This window comes from Amborella trichopoda, chromosome 12 (assembly GCF_054954075.1).
Source record: "Amborella trichopoda isolate Santa Cruz 75 chromosome 12, AtrichopodaSantaCruz75HAP2 v2.0, whole genome shotgun sequence".
Taxonomy (NCBI): Eukaryota; Viridiplantae; Streptophyta; class Magnoliopsida; order Amborellales; family Amborellaceae; genus Amborella; species Amborella trichopoda.
The window spans coordinates 30,647,082-30,668,753 of record NC_142347.1 but is presented as its reverse complement, the minus strand read 5'-3'; the positions used below and the strand labels follow the sequence as shown (position 1 = coordinate 30,668,753).

The 21,672-nt window shown below is 36.2% G+C and overlaps 1 protein-coding gene across 25 annotated transcripts; it reads left to right on the top strand.

The window, feature by feature from the left end:
* The first annotated feature begins 1,742 nt into the window (after positions 1–1,742).
* Positions 1,743–21,284, top strand: LOC18438510 (FAD-dependent oxidoreductase family protein). 25 transcript variants are annotated; one of them, XM_088853527.1, is made up of 10 exons: positions 1,743–2,133; positions 2,235–2,292; positions 2,629–2,687; positions 8,595–8,703; positions 9,021–9,171; positions 14,925–14,976; positions 15,275–15,421; positions 15,546–15,657; positions 16,370–16,496; positions 17,386–17,988. In XM_088853527.1, the coding sequence occupies exons 1-10, from the start codon at positions 2,053–2,055 to the stop codon at positions 17,480–17,482; spliced, it is 993 nt and encodes a 330-aa protein (XP_088709653.1). In that variant the 5' UTR covers positions 1,743–2,052; the 3' UTR covers positions 17,483–17,988. The 25 variants fall into 25 exon arrangements, with proteins under 25 accessions (XP_088709653.1, XP_020525715.1, XP_088709664.1 ...); XM_020670056.2 differs by having other exon boundaries at positions 17,345–17,988; XM_088853538.1 differs by having other exon boundaries at positions 8,595–8,728; positions 15,366–15,421; positions 17,345–17,988.
* Positions 21,285–21,672: the final 388 nt, after the last annotated feature.

The window sequence follows — 21,672 nt, the reverse complement described above, 5'->3', positions numbered from 1 at the left end:
TATATATATAAATATATATTCTCTAAAATCCAATCTAGTCAGTTTGACCAATAATTAGACTAGTTTTGACTTAACCAAATTCCTTATCAGTTTGGTTGTCATCTGATATTGATAACACTTGTTTGAAGTGCATCGACATTGGATCCACCCAAGGTCTGCAGCCTAGGTCCAAGGTCTGGAGTGAAGGTCCAAATTTTAATAAGTTAGGACCTTGAAATCTTCACTTCGGACCAAGTTAGAACATTTTGAGAAAAATAAATAAAGAGAAATAAGTATGAGTGTAAAGAACAAACTCTCCGGGGAAAAATTCAAAGGGTGCACGAGCGTAAATTGTTCTCTCTCTCTCTCTTTTCATTATCGATATAAATTTAAAATGGAAATGATTAGGCCAGGTCATGTTATTTTGACAAATATATGTATACCCCTATACTTTATGTTATTAGAAATTTGTTTAAAATTTTTCTATTATTACGTTCACATCAACCAAATTGCCCACATTTCGGATTTAAAAATTTTGGATATTCAAAATTTGAAAATATAAATTCTAGTTTTTGGATATTGGATTCCAAAATGAAAAATTAAGTTACTTCTTTAAAATTTTGGAATTCAAAATATGAAAATCTGAAATTGAGGTTTTCCCTAATTTGTAATATTCAAAATAAAAATTAATAAAAAAAAATTTTAGGCTGAAATTGACAAAATTTTTCCAATTTTAACTTATTTCAGACAGTCTTAATTTCATAATTTTAATATCTTAGGGAAAACCTTAACTTTGGATTATGGATATCAAAAATTTTAAAAAATCAATTATTAATTTAGAGATTTAATATCCAATTTTTTTTATATAAAAAAGACAGTAATTTCAATTTTTGGATTTTTCCAAAATTTTTAAAATAACTTGAAAATGTTCAACTCAAGATGCTAAATTTGGGTAATTTAGTTTTTTTTTAAAAAATTATATCATGAAAGGAAAATAGTTTATATAAGGTTAAAGCCCTAAACAATCAAACTAAGGCTTACCTTAAAAATTTACTAGAAGTTGTTTCGATGAAGTAAACTCCTCAAATCCGATTATCTTGACTTTGAGATACATTAGCGTAACTAAAATGGACAATTGTTTCATGACAATTGTTTCATGCGGGTTGGACAGTATTTCTACATATGGGGTCCAAAAAGTGTAAAGCATATATGTGAAAGATGGATGCAAGTAGGTGTTCCATCTAAAAACAATCGAAACTAATTTCTTATTAGAATCATTATTTTTAATTTTTTAATTTTATTTATTTTTTTCATATTCATGATCTCCATGATGGGGACTACGTGTCCTTAAAAATTAAGTCTTACAATCTATTTCAAAAGTAAATTTATTAAGAGGCGCGCATTTATACGTGGGCTTGGTCGCATAGAAATCGGATAAAAAAAAAAAAGGGCTCGAAGGCTTGGAAATAATACACTTTGTAATGCATTATCTAGATCGTCAATTTTTTAGATTTTCAAGCGCAAATAGATCTCCTTAATTTACACTATTTTTTAAATTTTATTTTTTAATAATTAGAGATGAAAATAAATTTTCAAGCATAATAGTGATTTTTGGTACTGAAACCTGAAGGTCCCCTTACTTTAATGGTTTTTGGCCTCAGCCTTATACAAGCCACACGCCCATCATGAAAAAGATTTTAAGTGAAGAAGATATGCGTGAAAATTTCTCTTATTTTTTATCGCCAATAGCTCCTCCAGTCGACGTGGTGAGCCATAAAAACACGGAGCTCTTCCGTGTTTCTCTCTCTACATGTCCAGAGCTAGAGAGAGTTCTTTCTCTGTCTATTTCTCTCTCTAAAACGTACAAACAATCCTCTGTTTTCCGTGTTTCTCCTCTACTGTGTAGACCAAAAAAATAAAGCGGGTGTTTCTCTCTCTACTGTGTAGACCAAAAAAAGATAGAGCGGGAGAGAGTTCCCATGGTCTTCTTTCTCACTCTCCCCACTTTCGTATGTTGCTATCGAAAGGTTCCGTTTCTCTCCTTTCATTTCTCGCTCCTCAGCATAAACCAAAATGCCTTATTCACATAACCATCTCTCCCTTCTGCTTATTAAATGGAAGCAATATTTCTTCTTCAAGCTTGAAGCCACGCAGGTCACTTGAAAACACTTTCCCACCTTTCACTCTCTCTCTCTAACTGTTTGTTTGTATTTGTCATTCTCCCCATTGCTGATTACTGTTTTATCTCTCATCAGATTTGCAGTTTTAGGGGCTGGGTTTGCTGGGATGTCTGTGGCTTGGCATCTTTTGCAGGTGCCCCCTCTCTTTCTTTCCTCAACTTTTTCTAAGTGCCCCCTCTCTTTCTTTTCTCAACTTTTTGTACTTTTCATTTCAATTTTTTGTCTTCGGCATATAGTATTATGAAGATTATGGGTTTTCTTGTTCTGGTTTAAATCAGGTAGGTCAGGGTAAGGAATTTTAATTTTTTTTTTGTTTTTCCTTCGGTTGTGTAACTCTTTACTGGAATTCTTCTTTTGGGTAGATTATGGTACAGTGGGAATGAGATTAAAATAGAAGTCGCTTGTTAAGTGCTTTTCTGTACTGACTTTGATTTTGTTTTTTAAGAGGATGGTTTTTGGGTGGTTTTAGGGCCTGATATTGTTGTTGGGAAGGACCACATTGGCTTCTCTCTGAGAAGAAAAATAGAGGTCCTTTTTTCACCCTTTATTTGTTTTTTTATATTTCTGCCTTCATCTCCAGTGTGGAGTTTAGTTAAAACAATCAAATCGGTATATAGTAGGTGCTTTACGTTTTCTTGACTACACTTCTTATGGAATTATGTAAAGAAATTTTATTCAAAAATAATATACAGATTCTTTTATGTGAAGGACATTATTTAGAGATGAAAATATTTTTTGTATTGATCCAATCCCAAGTTAAGATGTATGGAAAAACTTCAGTCTCTCAATCACTCATACGAAGATTCTTACAAAGTTAAGTGGGTGACTCCGGATTCCAAGAGCCTTGGTGGACGCTTCCCTACTCGGTCTCAGTTATTCTTTTGTTGGATCCTACTTGATATCCATCATCCTCTTGGGAAACTCGGACAATTTCACCTGGAAGTTCACAACGGTTTATGGTCCCAACAGACCTGATGTTACGAAAGCCTTCTGGTAGGAGGTCAACGGTATTGCTTCCATTGCACCCATTTCTTGATGTGGGGATTTTAATACTACTATTTTGGTTGCAGATCTTCACTTCGCCTACCCAACTCTAATTCTATGGGTGACATTTTCCTCAATCTCTCCATTTTTCTAGATTATTGACCCAAGATATCAAAAACACACTTTTTTTAGTATTTCTTGGCCATCAATCTCTATTCGTATTTTTACTAAACTTGCATTCCATATACTATGTCTTTGTCCAGCTAATTTTAAAACCTCTAGATTCTAGAGCATCCATCCAAACTTCTAACTTTATGTTGATGCCGTTTTCTTTCTCATTTTTGCTAATTTGAAGACTTCTCTTCACCTTTTTTTATTCTCAGTTTACAGTATAGATTATCATATGCCTTAAGTTAGCCTTACCTGTTATTTGTTTTGTATTTTTCTTGACATTTTTATTTTTTTCTAAATTTTGATCATTTCTATTGCGCTGCCAAATTTTATAACATGATCATTTTTCACTAATGGCCTTCTGAAGCTCATCGCTCCACCACCAAGTTTTTTTATCGAAATCCCATTTTTCTTTTTTTTAAATTCCACCACCTAGTTCTTGGACATCTATTAATTTCACCCCTTTTCTTCCATGTCTTTATGAAGACGTCCACAACCACGACTCTATTTTGGGTAGTCAAACTCTCTTTGGAAATAACCTTGCAGTCTTTACATGATGGTCGATCTATCTTAACTAGGAAGAAGTCTATCTGGCTTTTATATGATCCACTTTTATGGATTATTAAATATTCATATCGTTTTTTAAAGTACGTGTTTTTGTGATCCACTATTAATTGTTCATCCCGCTTTTCAAAGTAAGTAGTTGTTATTACTAGGTCGTAAGGCCATAGAAAAATCTGGAATAGCCTCACCCATCTTATTTTTTTTCCCAAACCCATATGACCATTTAAGCCCCCTCCTAAAAAGGTCCTCTATCCATTTAGTATGGCGAACTATTCTATCCATGTTCTTTCAAAATTGTCTCTTAATTCTATCCTCTGATCCTACTTGTGGTGCATAAGCGCTAATTACATTAACTATTTATTCTTTTAATATAAGTTTAATTAATAAGTGTTTATCACCTATTCTGTCGACATTAACTACTTTATCTTTTAAATCTTTGTCTACTATTATGCCTAAGCTATTTCTATTGTTATCCTTTCCTGTATACCAAAGTTTATACTCATCTATTTCTTTAGCCTTTTCTCCTTTCCGTTTAGTTTCCTGTAAACAGGTTATGTTTACTCTCATTCATCTCATCGTATCCACTAACTTCATACTCTTACATGTAAGCGTTCTTATATTCCATGTGGCTAGACGAATCCTATTCTCTTGGACTAGCTTATTTACCCGTGTTTGTCCAAAATGTCGCGGGAAGCCTTTTCTATTTTTCGCTGCAACTGGACGCTGCAGAGCATCGCTTTTGGGGAATGCCCTAGCATAAACATATACTATAGGTTCAGGATTCATGATAAGTTTTGATAAAGTTTTACGTTGGCTGCCTACCTAGCACAACCCAGCCCTTTTACCGGGCATGGGATGGGTTAAGGGAATTTTTAGGGTCCTCACCTTGTTAGACCAAGATAGGTTAAGGGACAGCGATCTAACTTATTGTAGAGTGTGCAGCATTGTCGCTTTTTATTAGGATGGCCATGCCTAGGTCTTCTCCCTCAACCAAAGAAGTTGTTCCTTTGTTTTCAACATGTTGTGCAGAGGGAGCTCATGTCTTGCACCAGCAGAATCGATAACCTTCCTTGTCTGTTCATCCCTCAGTAAAAAATTATAAATGGTGCGGACATAAAGTATTTCTCAAGGGAAGGATCGGGGTTCTTACAGTTTCATATTCTTTGTAAAGCCCTGCTAGCAACTCATAGGTGCTTCGCTTGTTGAACTTGGCACCTTGGTTTTTATGCCCGGTAGCACATTCACATTGGGGAAGGTCATAGTGATTTAACTTCCCGCACCTGCAACAGAAGGAAGGTACTGTAATATGCAGCCACTGTAAGATCACCTTGCTTGTACTGGGCTATCTTTTTGAAAAGCTAGAACGCTAACATCGTTATCTACTTGAGAAAATTTTTCCAACATCCCATATTTCTTTTGCTGTACCAAGAAACATGAGTACATCCCCAAATTTGTCTCCATTGAATTTATACGCCACACCATTGCAATAGCAATATTGGTGGGCCATTCATTACATCCTTAGTCTATTGGGATAGGTGATTTGAAGACCTATCAACATGTTCCAACTTATGCCTCCCAAGGAAAAACATTTGGGCTGATCAAGAAGATGGTCTCCCCATTCAACTTGCCTGAAGAAATCACAATACTAGGATTATCAAGTTGTATATTCTCAAGAGCAAACAATTATATTTATCTTCACTTGCCACACTTTATGGGATCTTGCGCAAATCAAGATGAAAACAATAGATGTTTAGTCAGGGGATATAGAGTCAGTTTGAAGTTACCAAAAAATTCAATCAAATGCCCAAATAGTGATGCCTCTCAAGAAATATTAATGAAAACACATCCAACCAAAGCACAATAACCCAAAAATTACCTTTTATCAATTCAATCCTGGAGAAGTGTTGGAAAGAGATAGATCAGATCAGGGCAGTCCAATAAAAATTGGGTCTTTATGAAAGAAATAAAGACCACTTTATTCGTTTAGAATGAAGAGAAAAGAAATATTGAGCACCCAAACTTTCCTATGCAAATTTAAATATGCAACCTATGGCCTACTGTGGCCCAAAACAGATTATAGATCTCGTTTCTTCAATCAAATCCAAAATGATACCCTTGGCTGGAGATTTTCAAGGCTTTATCAAGAGGTATTGTGAGGATAAAAAAACCACGAGAACAATGCTTCAATTTAGTTGAATACCTTCAAAATCATACCTGAACACATTAAATGTGGGTATCAAAATTCTTGGCTTGATGAGCATGTAAAAGCCCTCAAGAAATTTGAGGATTTGACCTGTCCATACATATGATGTCAGTACCTTACGGATGATTATGTCCTTAGATCGTGATGGAAAAGTGCTTGATCTCATTATGTTATTATGTGACAAGGATGAGCAGCTTCTATGGGATCGATCATCACTTTGATACCATGCATAGGGACATTTTATTCTCTAGGGTTTTACAATGCAGAGAAGTAATACTAGAGAACGAAAAATGGACTTGATCAAAATTCACTTGGGTTATCAAATTTCACTAGGGGCTTCATCAGAATATACATTAGAAATGATTACATGTTTGCCCGATGTTCATTTATAGTCATTACATGTGCTGATGTTCATTTATTGTAATTACATGTGTCCTTGGACCATAGTGAGACTGTTATTGCTCGAATTCGCAGTACACTCCACATACTATATACGATACTATCTTGTCCAGTCCTCATAGATGATACTTTAAGGATTGTTGAGGGTCATAGTTGTTGGGATTGGGAGCGAATCCAGAGGGGAATAGGGATCGAGAGCTGGAGGATTGTGAAAACTAGAAGATCCTTATGGTTGGGAGCATTGTCTATATAACAGCTGGGATCCAGATCCCAAAATTTCAAAGGCTAGATGCTTCAAAGGTCCCTTTTCTGAAACGTGGGAGGGAGATTCTGGAGTTGGATCACCACCTAGGTTGGGAGATCCCAGCAACTATGGTTGAGGCCATTCGAAAGTGAAAGATTGGGGTAGTCCAAGCATTTTATGTGTTGAAATGGTTGATTTAGAAGGAGTTGATGGGACATGTTCAAGATGCATTAACGAAGGTTGTGTGTGGTGCAGTATGTTGCTTATTTCTCACATGTGATTGATGCTCGATTGTAGCTATTGAAGTATGAAGTAGGATTTTTTGTCTCAAGGTAACCCTATCTACTTTCTAGTATTTTATGATAGCTAAAACTTTGTGGAATGACATTTTGTAGCTTTCCAAGTGGTTCAGATTTTGTAACTAAGATTATGTGTGGTGCAGTATGTTTCTTATTTCTCACATGTGATTGATGCTTGGTTGTAGCCATTGAAGTATGAAGTAGAATTTTTTGTCTGAAGGTAACTATCTACTTTCTAGTATTTTATGATAGCTAAAAATTTGTGGAATGAGATTTTGTTGCTTTCCAAGTGGTTCAGATTTAATAAGGGTCGGAGGTTGATAGTCCACTATGACCTGAACCCAAGTGTTGCTTGCATGAATCAAAGAATCTTTTGATAAATCAGGAGTTGTTGGCTAAGCAGATGAAGATTTTCTGTGAAGCATGGGATGCTTGTGGTGACCTGTAGGCAAAGAATGCTTTTGTATAGAAAAGGTATTTATGATCATAGGTTTGAGTTATTATCCTACTATTGAACTCGAATGGGTAGGCTACCAGCATATTGGGTGAAGATCATTAAGGTACAACATGTATGTGCCTCGCAATTCCCTTAGCTCAGTTACTTCCCTCTGTCTTAAGAAAGCAACATTCGAGATGTGATACGAAATATGTATTGTAGCTTCTAGTATACAGTATTTTTGGTTGATAGCTTCTAACGCATGCTAGGCACTTCTATTGAGATATTGGTCACAATTATGGCCAAAAGGAGAGGCGAAGATTCACGTTGATGATAAGTCAACTTTTTCTTTAACCGGGATTTAGAGGCACATGGATGGAGCAAACATTATGCTAATCATTATTGGTTTATTTATGATCCATGAGGAAAGCAAGAATAAAATGTTATTTTTTTTTCTGAAGTCAACAGTAAGAATAAAATGTTAATTTGCAATTTTGAAGACCACATAACAGACATTTTTATGAAGCTATTGAAGATAATGACTTTCAAAATTGAAGATTTTGTTGGAACTGAACTTTCAGAATTCAAATTTAAAGGATGTTCATTTCGTATAAAAGTGTCTTTAGGTTATTGGGTTCCCATTTAGTTTTAGTTTAGATGAGATAGGAATTTTTTGAGAGTTGTTAGATTAAAGAACTTTATTGGGGTTGTTTTTTGGGCAGATAGTGTCCATCTCGAATAATGTTAAATATAGAAATTTTTTTGGGAGTTCATTTTGTACCCGTGTCGAGTTCCTTTATTTTCTGTTGAGGATTCTATGGCTTGATATTGTGAGTTGGAACGATGACATTGAGTTTTCTAAGTTGTAATACCACTGTTTCTAAGAGTGTTTATCTTTATGGCACTATTTCCTTGGTGTATTTTCAATTTGAGACTATCAAAAAGGAAATTGTAGCCTGTGACAATCATGATTTAGTATCTCCACTATATCTGGCCCAACATTTCTTATTATTGCAAATGCAAATTTCACAGAACAAATACTATTAAAATGCCACAATGTCTTACTTAGCCTACATAATTTGTACCGGAGGTAATTGATTCACTTATGCATTATAACTTTGATCTCATTGTACAGCAAAGTGCGAGGGAGTTGTCTTTGTGCATTGATATATATGATGAACTGGGGATAGGAGGTGGTGCATCTGGTGTTGCTGGAGGGCTTCTGCATCCTTATTCCCCTAAAGGTTCCCTTTCTGATTTTTATTAGGGGTATGGCAGGCTGTTCTACCTAATCATGCTATGAATGTTGTTAGCAACCTTACTTTTTATGAGAAATTTTGTTTGGTTATTTTGAGAACCATCTTCTATAAGCTGTCTTCCTAATCATGCTATAAATGTTGTTAGCAACCTTACTTTTTATGAGAAATTCTGTTTGGTTGTTTTGAGAACCAAATGTTGCTCTTATATAACAATCTCCCATTAATGTAGGTTTTGTTTGAGTTAGGACATTGACTTCAATTTGGCTTTGTTTATTCAAGTGCATATGATACTTGATTTGCAGCCAAGCTTTTATGGAAGGGGGCGCAGTGTTGGGAAGAGGCCATGGTGATGTTGAGCATTGCAGAAGCCGCTAAGGATGAAGGTTCCTTTGCTCAGGATTTGAAGGATCTTGTTTCACAACACATTTTTGATGGACCCATTGTTTGGAAAAGGTCTACTTTTGACCTCCCAAAAGTCTTATAATTGGGTAACTCTTAGAGTTTCTAGCCATATCTTATTTTGTAAGCTGATACTCTCTACATGTTAAATTCTAGCAATATACACTAAGGCCCTGTTTGGACGGACCACTAAATGGCTAGTGTGATATTTTGTCACCCTATTTGTGCAGGAACGCTTCCGCAATACATCTGTCTCTGTTCCCATATTCAACCTTGCTTGTGGTGTTGAGAAAGCCAAATAGTGGCTAAATGGTAATAGCGGGGGAAAAAGAAACTTCTTTATCCAGTAAATTAATATTGTGCATCGACAAAATCCCGGGGGCTGCTATACAAACAGGACATAAGTTCAGTCCTTGGTGTACTTTACTGAATTCAATGTGCATTATAGTGTTCTTCACTAACCTTTTTTTAGCATTATGGAATGCATCCCATATATTGCTCATTTTCCCTTTGATACATACAATTTTGTGCAAGTCATGAGCTTGGTAGATTCTTGTGTTCCCTTTGATACGTACAATTTTGTGCAAGTCATGAGCTTGGTAGATTCCTTTGTGTGTGTGTGTGCGTGCGTTTAATTCTAATGAGCAATTTCAAAAAAGAAAAATTTGAAAAAGCAACCTAGAAAATTATGTTTTAAGCCCAATTAACATCGGCCGTCCATTTGGTGATGCTTAGATCAAGGCCTTAGAATGATCTTTTTTTCTTTTCAAATTCTTTAGATAACTTTATTATCAATAGATTAACAATATTAAAAAAGAAAAAAATGATTTTAAATTCATAAAGGCCTAGATCTTGAAATTCATCAAATAGACAATCTAGATTGGAGGGGACTCATCTTGACCATATATCGGGTGCAAATTAGTTTTTTTTTTTTAGATTGATTTTTGAGAAGAAAAAAGTGTGTGCAAAATTTTGGCCATACAAATACCACAAACTGGTTTTCTAAAAGTGTGGTTGCATTATAGTATGATGCAACCATTGTATTGATTTTTGAGAAGAAAAAAGTGTGTGCAAAATTTTGGCCATACAAATACCACAAACTGGTTTTCTAAAAGTGTGGTTGCATTATAGTATGATGCAACCATTGTATTAGATCATTTCCCATTGTATTATATATATATATATATATATATATATATATATATATATATATATATATGGAAAAAAGTTTTATAAGGCATCAACCTTATACGGCAGAAGTAAGGCACACCTCAAAAACGCATCAGAAAAGGTTTTTCCGATGCTAGAAAACCCTCCAATTGATCTTGACCTCGCGATGTGTGGTTATGAATAAAAAAAGGATTTCAAATACTAAAATTAGTGCATCTTGTAACTCAATATCTGGACCATTCATTTTCAAAATTTTCAAGTGTGTATAGATATGCTTGATCTTTACATTTTTCGAGCTTCAAATATCATAATTAGGGATGGAAATAGATTTACAGGCCATCGTAAAACTTTGCAACACCAAAACTGCGTCTTTTAGCTAAGTCTAAAAGTGTGCCTTAATCTAATTGTTTAACGTTAACATCTCATGCAAACCGCACCCTGTGTGTGCGTGCATGCGTGTGTGCGTGCATGTGGTATTTCTTGCCAATGCATTACCATTGTTCATTTGTATTACCTATTTAAGGTCTCTTTTTGTCCTTTTGTATTGTCTAAGTTATTTAACTCACAGTTCTCTCCGGATATGTAACAAATGAGGGTGCTCTGTAATCCTCTAATGAAATTCCCCTTACTTCAAGAGGGTTTTATCTTCATGAACGAATGAATACATCTTGATTAGCCAAGCATGGTCCCAAAAGAGAGATTGATGTAGTGCACAAATTGTATTTGACCAGCTTTTACTTAGTTTCTTTTTTGTTCCTCCATACACCATTTATAGTGATCTTTTATTGTTTGGCATTGTAGAGGCAATTTTTTCTGGCTTAGTCATTACATAGGCATTCCTTAAGAGCCCCTTTGGGTCTTTGAGAATTAATTTTTAGGATATGTTTCCTTGTAAATAAGGCATCTCCAATAATTTCTAGCATTTGACCCCCAACTTGGGGCATAAATCTTCCTGTCATCCCCTTATTAACTCATTTTGGGAAAAAGCTCTTCCAACTAAATAACATTTATTCTCTGAGAGTGAATCTTCTTTACCTCCAATCATCTCTCTCCTACAAATGCCGTACCTTCTCTCTCCATACAAACCCTGAAGCATCTCTCTCTCCTTGGAGCATTCAAGAATTTTTTTTCCAGGGACCCAAACAGGCCCTAAGGGGTTTCCACTTAGAACGGTTCATGTTTGAATTTCTTAATGTTGACATTTGATTTTGTGGAAAGGGGCTATCTATTTTGGCCATATCCTTCAGATTTAATCTATTTATAGGGTTTGTAACTGTAATATAAGCAACGAGTCTGGATGCTCACAAATTTGATGGAAGGGAAAGATACCTCAGGGTTGCTTAATGATACCTCAGAGTTGCTTAATGTCTACTACAAGATCGGGAGTGCATGACAACTAAGGTTATTTATTTTCTTAAATGCTTCTTTTCTGGCTCGTAATCATGCAAGGAAACTCTACAATCTTGATTTGATGGGCGCTTCAATTCCTTGAACATAGGTAGATATGTCAGAGTATTCTAGATGTCACTTGCTCTGTTCATATCAGTGTTCCAAAAAGCGGACCTCCTAGTGCTTGGGTGGCTGCTTAGGCGGATCTGGTGGCCTGGGCGCATCGCCTAAGCCTAGGCGGCCGTCCAGCGCCCCACCCAGAAGTGGAAATTACTTTCGGTGGGGGTATTTTTTGTCCATTGTTTTGATACTAAAGGGCCAAAAATGGGGGTTTTAGGTTCATTTGAAACCTAAAATTTATTGGAGCCCATTTTAAAGAGAAAGCTTTCAAAAACTACTTTTTTGGTGATTTCTTTAGGCTCGAAGGGTTTCTCAAAGTTATGAGAAATTGATCAAAACATCACCCATTGATATTAGATTTAATTTTTGATGTTTTATAAATCTATTGGGGGGTTTTTTAAAATATTTTGAGTCCTTAGAAGCATCTTTGAGGTTAAAGTTTCGAGATTGAGCAATCAAACCCAAAGTAAGTGATTTTTTTTATTGCTTGTGTAAATTGCATTATTTTGAAATTTCTTCGGGATCTAATAGGAGTGGTGATCCCCGTTGGAAATATGGCTACATCCCAGATCCTAATGATAAAAATTGCATAAGATGCAATTTTTGTGAGAATGATACAAAAGGGGTCATAAACCGGTTCAAGAAACATCTTGTCGGTATCAGGGGGGATGTTGGCCCATGTAAAAAAACTCTTGATGCTGTTAAAAGAGGAAATAACCAATTTTTTTAATATGGAAAAATGAAAAAAGATGAAAGATTTGCCTCCATAGCAGAGATTAGGTTTGGGGTTTGGGTCAATTATGATGATGATGATAGTGATGAGGATGGGGATTGGGAAGAGATGTCAAGAGGTAGAAGTAGAACAATCCATTATTAGGGGAAAGGGAATGGGCGTTGTAATTGCTTCTGGTTTTAGTTCTCGGAGTAAGAAGCCTCGGGTTAGAGGCCCTATGGATAGTTTTTTGCCTCGGCTTGACCTTGAGGTTGCAGAAGAGAAATCAAAGAAGCAAACTACCATTGAAAATAAAATGAAGAAGGAAGAGAGAGGCAAAGCTGCTTATTATCTTGCTACATGGTTTTATGACTCGAGCATTCCTTTCAATACCGTTTAAGTAACTTCTATCCCACGGTAGAGGCAATTGGCCAATTTGGGCTTGGGATGAAACTCCCAACCCCATATGAGCTTTTAGAGCCTCTTTTGAAAAAGGCGGTGAGTGTCACGAATAAAGCTGTAGAAGTTAAGAAGGATGCATGGGCTCAGTATGGGGTTTCTATTATGACTGATGCTTGGAGTGATAGGAAGAGAATAAGTTAGATGAATTTTTGCTTATGAATTGTCCTTTAGGGACTGGTTTTTTTAGGTTTATTGATGCCTCTGATCATATCCATGATGCCCATTACATGTTCCAATTTTTAGAGATGGAAATCAAGGAGGTTGGGGAGCATCATGTTGTACAGATTGTCATAGACAATGTTGCTGCAGCTAATTTGTTGCACACAACTTATTCAGTTATCCTAGAATCTTTTGGACACCATGTGCAACTATTGTATAGACCTCATGCTTGAGGTTCTTGGCGGTTTACCAGGCAAAGTCAGTTACAAATTTCATTTATAGCCACCATCTCACCCTCAGCATGATGCGTAGATTTACAAAGAAGAAAGAGATTGTGAGGCCTGGGGTCACGAGATTTGCGACCTGGTACTTATGCCTAGATAGCATACATTCGAGGAGAGTGCAGTTGAGGCAGATGTTTACCTCAGATGACTGGAGAGCATGCAAGTGGTCCAAGGATCAAGTTGGGAAGAAGGTGAGAGATATTATCCTTTCTGAGGATTTTAACGAGAGGTGAAGGGCGCTCTTAAGATATTTTTTTCTCTTGTCAAAGTCCTTCGCATGGTTGATAGTGACAGGCCTTCTATGGGCTATATATATGAGGTTATGGAGAAATGCAAAAGTGAGATAGCCCAAAATTTTGATGATGATGAGAATTGCTACAAGCCTGTTTGAGAGATTATTGATGAGAAGTGGGATAGGCAGCTACATCGCCCATTGCATACAACTGGTTATTATTTGAACCCAGCTTTTTTTTATGTTGACAAGGATATACACACAAATGATGTGCCCTAAATACCTAATTCTTATACTTTATACAATATATAACTATAGAATCCTTTTTGGATTCAACGGGGCCGTCCAGGTTCTGGGCGCCTGCCTAGGTGCTGGGCGGCCTGGACCCCCCAGGTCACCTAGGACCCGCCTAGCACTTTTTGAAACAGCAGTTCATATATTTGCATATGTTTATGGAGAAATGGTTATGTTGATAACCTATCATGGTTTGGAGTTGCTAAGTAGGCTTTGAATTTTTTGGATTGCCCTCCATTTGCAATTCAATAATTTGAATGGGGTTGAATCCCACTATTACTTAGGATACAAGGTTAAAATAATGAGGGGGCTGAAATATTTGCGTTCTTGGTTAAATCGTTAGGGATTTGAGGGTGCAATAGGGTATCGCAGTTATCGATTCCACACTAACTTTCCAGATTGTAAAATTTTCCTACTGAATGATAGACTACATCTAGTTTCAGGATCCGAGCCTTTGAGAGAGGCTCCAATTCGGAATGAATTATAGTTTTCCCTAGGTGGAACTAGAAAAGACCTCGTCTTGATGGTCATTGCATTGTATATGGAATATTTGAGGTGGCCTCTGTATGGACATTTAGTACTCTGTGCTTCATGCTTGGTTTGTTCTCTAGTTTCCCTAGCATGACAATTATATGATTAGTGATCCTTGTTACTTTCAACACATAACGAGTGGACTATGTAACTGCTTGATTTCTATGCAAACTTTCAAGCACGGAGTTCATCTCATGCATCTGTTACCTTTTTCAATGTAAAGATGCAGGGCATAGTGATCTCTTTACAAACTTTTGAATCACCTGTAAAATGAAGAATGACTTTTGACATTTTTGTAAGCAGTTGCAAAATAGTCTATAATATTGCTGTAAAATTCTTGGAGTCTTTATTCAAAAAGAAGTAATATGGTCTTTTGAGCACACGTATGCACGAGCTTACAACTCCTGCTTTTAACTTTTCTGAACCATTGAATTACATTGATTATCTTCTCCAGGGGCATCATAAAACCCATCACAGCGATGAAGAGCATTGACATAATGAAGAAGGTACTCATTTTACTCTTATTCGTAATACTAACCGTAGTGCATTTGGGTCATCACTGTACAATCAAATGAATGGGATCACCATTGGGGTCATGTCCTGTTTTGGTGGCTCCAACCATCACCAACTTTCAGTTCATTGGAATGTGATGACCCCAATGGACTACGTTTTCCACAGTTTATTTGAGTAGTGTATTCTTTCCCAAGATGGTAACACTTGAATTAAATTGATCACCTCATAGTTAACTTTCGTAAAAATTATCATGATATCATCATTAATATGTTGGTCATGTAAATTGAATAGAATATTCAGGACTGCCTCCCAAGTTGCCCACTTGAACTTTTAGATAGTTTCGCCATTCAAAAAATTCTACCAGGTCTATCTGCCCCTTCAGGTTTTGCAATCTATATGCCCAAAGCAGTTAATGTCCATCCTGAGCGTTATCTCCAGGTAGATATGTTCTGAAATCAGAGAAATGACCAACATTTTCTTTTATATTGTCTTCCTTTCTTGTTTTCCTGTTTTTGGAATTCACTATTCTACTAATTCTAACATGATATACAATTTTTTCTAGGCTCTCTTTTTGGCATGCAATAAACTAGTGAAGGATTTATCTGCTGTGGGATATTCGGGAAAACAAGTGAACTTCTACAAGCAGACAGTCCACAGTCTCCAAGAAATTTCAGGTTACTTTAAAAACTTTCCTCGCCTTTTTACAGCTAGAATGTCCTTTCTACTTTAAAAACTTTTCTCGCCTTGACCTTCATTTAGAGCTCATGCATTTGTTCATGAGTTCACCCTATAGTAACTTAAGGACATTTGCGTAACTAGATTCTTGTGAATTTAATTGAGGTCTGCCCTTTGTCCCTGATATCATGAGTGAGAGAGAAACTGATCTTCTCTTGCATCCTACTACCTTATTAATATGAACCTCTGCATGAACTTGACTAAAATAAAATGACTTTTAGAGGGTGAACATGCTTGAGGGACAGGATGATCTTTTCTTACTTCTTACAACCCTATATATCCGTGTGTGTGTGCATCTGTGCGTGTGTGTGGCTCATTCCCTTACAACCCTATTCATATGGCTATGCATGAATTTGAGCAAAACAAAATGGTTAAAAGTGTGTGAATGCCCCACAATGCAATACACTAGATAGTCAAACATAATGGAAGGAAAAATCATTGTAGTTCATTTGAAGTTGCATAACTTGGAATGACAAGCTACAGCTAGTGTCACATTTAAACAATAATACTTTGTGAGAAAATTTATGCTATTTGATTTGATTTGAGAAGTTGCTTTTCCACACGTGTGCACACACACACACGCACACACACAGAGTTCCGAAAGGCAGTTAAGCATTGATGACCTCAATTATGGTTCTAAAAATTTTGCAGGTGAATACAGTGCAGTTGTAATCTGTCTGGGTGCGCGATCTGAATCGCTGCCCGAGCTCAAGGGAGTCCTGCCTCTAAGAATGTGCAGAGGTGTCGTTGCCCACCTTGACCTGCCAGGCAATATGAGGTAACATCCCAACTGACTCTTCACAAATGCAAGTAAAAATCTACTATAATATAATGGAGTACGGTGTGCAATGCTCCAAAGGGTGTTCACCATCCATTATTGATGATGGATAGTAGAGATTGGCATTGTGGGGCCCACTGGGAAATTCGCTCAAGTACAGGTTACACTCCACCATTCAACATCATCATCATGGAAATCTTATGGATGCCTTTTCAGAGTACTGTAAACCATACTATGCTGGATTATGGTCATGTTCTCTAAAATATTAAAAAGAAAGTGTCATGCTTCCTCTGAAACTAAATGGAAAGTATACTATATTCCACTAGACTATACCATACTCGATCAGTAACAGGGAAAAAAAATACAATATACTTAAGAGTCCACTTAGGTTACCCCTGTCCGATGAAATGGATGTTGGAGAGTGGGACCCACAGGCATGGCCACAAAGATGGGTTCATCCCACACTATCTTTCATGATTTCATTGGCTATTGTCGAATCCATTGATTATGCTTTCCATGGTTCATTGGATTATAATATGTTTCCCAAAATAAAAAAAAACAAAAAAGAGGGAAACATAATCAAGTATACTATGATCTATATGATAGGTCATAAGGTTCACCTCCATCCCGTCAATAGGTTTGGACAGTGGAAGGAATGTGGCTCCAAAAGGCATTCTATTAAAATTGAGTTGTACGTCTCATTCTCCCCCCAACGCTATCCTACCCGTCAAAGTGGATGGTGGTGACCCTTATGAGATGTTGGTAGTGTTACTATGATATTTGTACTCTCTCTGAAGAAGACAAATATAAAGAGGTTCCATATCAATAATGTTGTATATCATTTTCAGTGGTGGTGAATATAAAGACAGTGACCCCTCCATTTTAGCAGATGCCTGGCTTGCAGTTCGTGGACCCCGCAGCCTAGCTATGGGTTCCACGTGGCAATGGGGTTCGAGAAATTATTCTCGAACCCTTTCTTCAGATGAAGAATCCTCAGCCATGCACGAGCTTCTGTCAAAGGCCTCGATTTTGTACCCAGATATTAGGAATTGGAGTTGTGAGAGTGCGAGTGCTGGGTTGAGAGCCATGCCACCTTTGACTACTCTTGGGTCACTACCATTGTTGGGTTCTGTTGATAATTTAGTAGGGCATAATAGTGGTGGAGGGGGAAGATACTGGTTTATGGGTGGGCTTGGGGCAAGAGGACTTCTCTATCATGGATGGTTGGGCAAGTTAATGGCTCAAGCTGTTTTATCTTGCAGTGCGGCTGAAATACCATTTGAGCTGACTACATGGAAGAATAGAATGTGATGGGTTTGTTGTAACAGTAGTGGTCTGTTTTGTTTTTGGTGACATTGTAGAGGATTTTCAGGCTTTTTGGTTTTGTTGAATTTTTTGGAAAAACCTCGAAATTTTTATGAGATGTATGAAATTGATTAAAATTTATGCTGCCACATTTTGGTAAATTTACAACTCATATTTCTATTGCAAAGTTGCATCTACAATCTTACATTAGGAATTACCAAAGCATAAATTTGTGGACTACAATTAAAAATAGAAGAAGTGAAATGTCATAATAAGTACGAAATGTTTTCTTTTCTAGAAAGGGATTGCATACAATGATACTGTTTATCTTTGATACAAGGAGGTCACAATTACCACAACCATTGGATGTGAAATTTGATAACTTGGGTATGTCACAAAGTTCAAGAAAATTTATTTTCAAGTTTGAGTTTGGTCAATGGAATAATGTGAAATCTGATAACTTGGGTATGTCAATGGAAAATTAATTTTCATCTAATTCACATCTAACGTTCAAGATTAATTGTGATCATCTAATGCTCAAGATTAAATGGTCTTATTGTATGCTTTTCCTTTTTGAAAATGACATATTTTAAAAGGCAATTGGGGAATATATATAGATAATAACTTAGAGAAAAGGGAAATGATTCCTCTTTGCCAACTTCAATTTTAACAGTTGATTGTAGATTTGCCTATTTCATTAAACACTCAACATTGCAACAAAGAGAGAAATCCAAATAGGAAAGCTAAATGTTTTATCAAACACAATTGAACGAATCTAGATTTTCAAAGAGACGAAATAGTAAAACACAGGCAACAACATGAAAACAATAATGTTCAAATCATAGAAATCATAATTTTAAAGGAGTATTTTTAGAAATAGAATTTCAAAACTTTTAGAAAAATGCTATAGAAGAATCAAAAAATATCTAAAAAATTTTAGATCATAGAATAATATTTTTACATATAGTAAGTTTTAAAGTGATTGTATATTGTGAAACCATTTATCATTGTTCCAAGGTCACAAATACCTCTAGCCATCCGATTTCAAATTAGGACAATTCAATGTTATATCATGAAGTTCGAGAAATTTTATTTGAATTTTGAATTTAGTCAGTGACACACAACCACGCGATTTGAAATCTAATGGGCAAGAATGATTGCGACCTCTTTGTACCAAAGGAAGATGGTCTCTTTCTATACTTTTTCAGTTTGAAATAATTGATTCAAGTTTGTTGATTCAAAAACAAGGTAGCTTTCCATTCGTTCTCATTAACAGTAGGGTGCCCTTTTATTTCAACTAATTTAAGTGCAACATGCATGTATAACAAACATAAATACAGATACTTTAAATTATAGCAAAAAGAACCATAGTTATGACTAAGCATTTAACTATGGAAAAGATATATGATAGGGTGGAATGGAGTGTTTTGTTGGAGTTATCAGGGTTATGGGCTTTTGTGAGAAATAGAGATCTTGGATTATGGGTTGTATCTCGAGTGCTCATTTTTTGGTGTTAGTTATGGAAACCCAAAAGGCTTTTTTGGATCTGCCAAGCGTTTGCGATAGGGGGACTCACTATTACTTTTTGTTTATTATGGTAGCAGAGGCTTTTAGTTTGATGATTAATAATGTGGTGTCGTGGGACCGCTTTAATGGCTTTAAGGTTGGAAATGATGCCAATTTGGTTATTTCACACTTATAGTATGCAGATGATACACTTCTTTTTTGTGGTGCAAAGATGGAGGAAGTAGAAATTATAAAGCTTATGCTTCCATGCTGTGAGATGGCTCTGGGTTTAAAAGTTAATTTCCAAAAGACTTCATTAGTTGGTATTGGTTGTTCGCAGGAGTTGGTAGAGGGTTTGGCTGAGGTGATGGAGTGTAGGGTCGAAAGTTTCCCTATCAAGTATTTAGGAGTTCCGATTTCTGATTCGAAACTGCCTAAATCAGTTTGGGACATTGTTGTGCAACGAGCTCATACTACGCTTGATTTATGGAAAATGAAGCATGTCTTTGGGTGGAAGGCTCACTTTCATCCAAGCTTGCTTATCTAATTTGTCTGTGCCAACATTAGTAAGTAGCATTTGGAACAAGTTATGAGGAATTTTCATTTAGAACAACTTATGAGGAATTTTCTTTGAGGGTCTTATGGAGATGAGCATAAATATTATTTGGTAAATTGGGATAGAGTTTATACTCCTAAGAAGGATGGGGGTTTGGGGATTAGGAGAGTGAAGTTAGTTAATCAAGCATTGCTAGCAAAATTGTGGTGGGGCTCTAAATTGTGTTGGTGATCAATTATGGTATGAGGTTTTGGTCACTAAATATAGCTATGATTCTATCCATCTGGTTGCTAGAGGAAGAAGAGCTAATGAACATTCCCCTATGTGGAAAGGTATTGTGGGTACTAGAACTTTGGTATTAGGAAGTTTGAGATGGATATTGGGGATTGGACATTCCATTCTATTTTGGCATAGCAGATGGCTGGGAGAGGTGGCTTTAAAATTTCGGTTTCTGGCTCTATTTTCATTTCTCTTATAGTAGATTGCCAGACATTTTAATACATCAATTTGCAGAGCTCACGAATCTTCTTGCAGGATGCTGCATATCACACTCGATAGGTGATGAGTTGGTGTGGGAAGCTGAACAAGATGGACAGTTCAGTATTCGGTCGGCTTACAGTCTTCTATTCTATAACGGGCTTAGATGGAATGATGTATCTTTGAACAAAATTTGGAAGTGGCCAATACTTTTGAAAGTTCGTTGTTTTTTGTGGATCTTACTTCAAGGAAGGACTCTTAACTATGGATAATCTCATTAAAATGGGGAGAACAATGGTGAATATATGCCTTCTTTGTAAAAATGATGTTGAATGTGGAGACCAGCTCTGCTTACGTTATTCTTTCTCCTATAATATTTGGATTTGGGTCTTTAATATGTTAGGATTATCAATGGTTGTTCCTGAAACTCATATTGATATATTGGAATAGTTGGATAATGTATGCTGCAGTTCTTTGGGAGATATGGAAGGAAAGAAATAATGGACTTTTTGAAGGTAAAATAGTGGAGTTTGATGTGGTGAAGAGAAGGATTATTCATAACATTTGGAGTTGGTTCTCGATCACTGAGGAGGGTTTTGGGATCTCGGAGATAGATGTGTCGGTGAATATTACAAATCTAATAAGCTAAAGGTCAATCAAGGTTCAACCAAGATATATTTGGTGTCCACTGGTGCAGGGTACAATCAAGTTGTGAACTTTGATGGGAGCTCACATGGTAACCTGGGTGCAGCTGGTTTTGGGGGGGTGATTAGAAATCCATAAGAAGTACTTTTATGCTATAGTGGTCCATGTGGGGTGGTGACTGCAAATGTTGCACAAATGGAGGTTTTACTCCAAGGTATGTGTATTCTATTTCAACATTTTATGACCCAATTGTGTGTAATTGGAGGGGATTCTATGAACATTATCAGTTGGTGTTTGAAGGAATCTCGTACACCATGGAATTTAAGAAGTAAATGAATGGAAGTAATGGCGATTACGAGTCAAATGTCAGTATCTTTTCAGCATGTCTACAGGGAAGGAAATACGATGGTTGATGGTCTTGCTAATTTAGGGGTTTTGATGGATGAATTGCTGATTTCGGAAGATCTTTTCCTTTTAAGTTTCTTTTTTCCTTGTTCGTTTTATTATGCACTGTTGTAATAGTGCTGATATATTAATGAAGCAAATATACTCTTTTCAAAAAAAAGAAGAAAAAAAGACTCCGCATCTAATTATCAAAATAAATCATATAGTGAAGTGTAATGATATCTTATTTTAGGAGTAGCCAAAAATGTAATCAAGGAACCAAATAAAATCAACAAAGTACAT

Coding starts and splice junctions, on each gene's coding strand:
- LOC18438510 (XM_011626782.3), top strand. CDS start 1,991: ATGTTGCTATCGAAAGGTTCCGTTTCTCTCCTTTCATTTCTCGCTCCT. Junction 9,172..14,924: donor GGACCCATTGTTTGGAAAAG/GTCTACTTTTGA, acceptor TATCTTCTCCAG/GGGCATCATAAAACCCATCA. Junction 14,977..15,274: donor GCATTGACATAATGAAGAAG/GTACTCATTTTA, acceptor TAAATTGAATAG/AATATTCAGGACTGCCTCCC.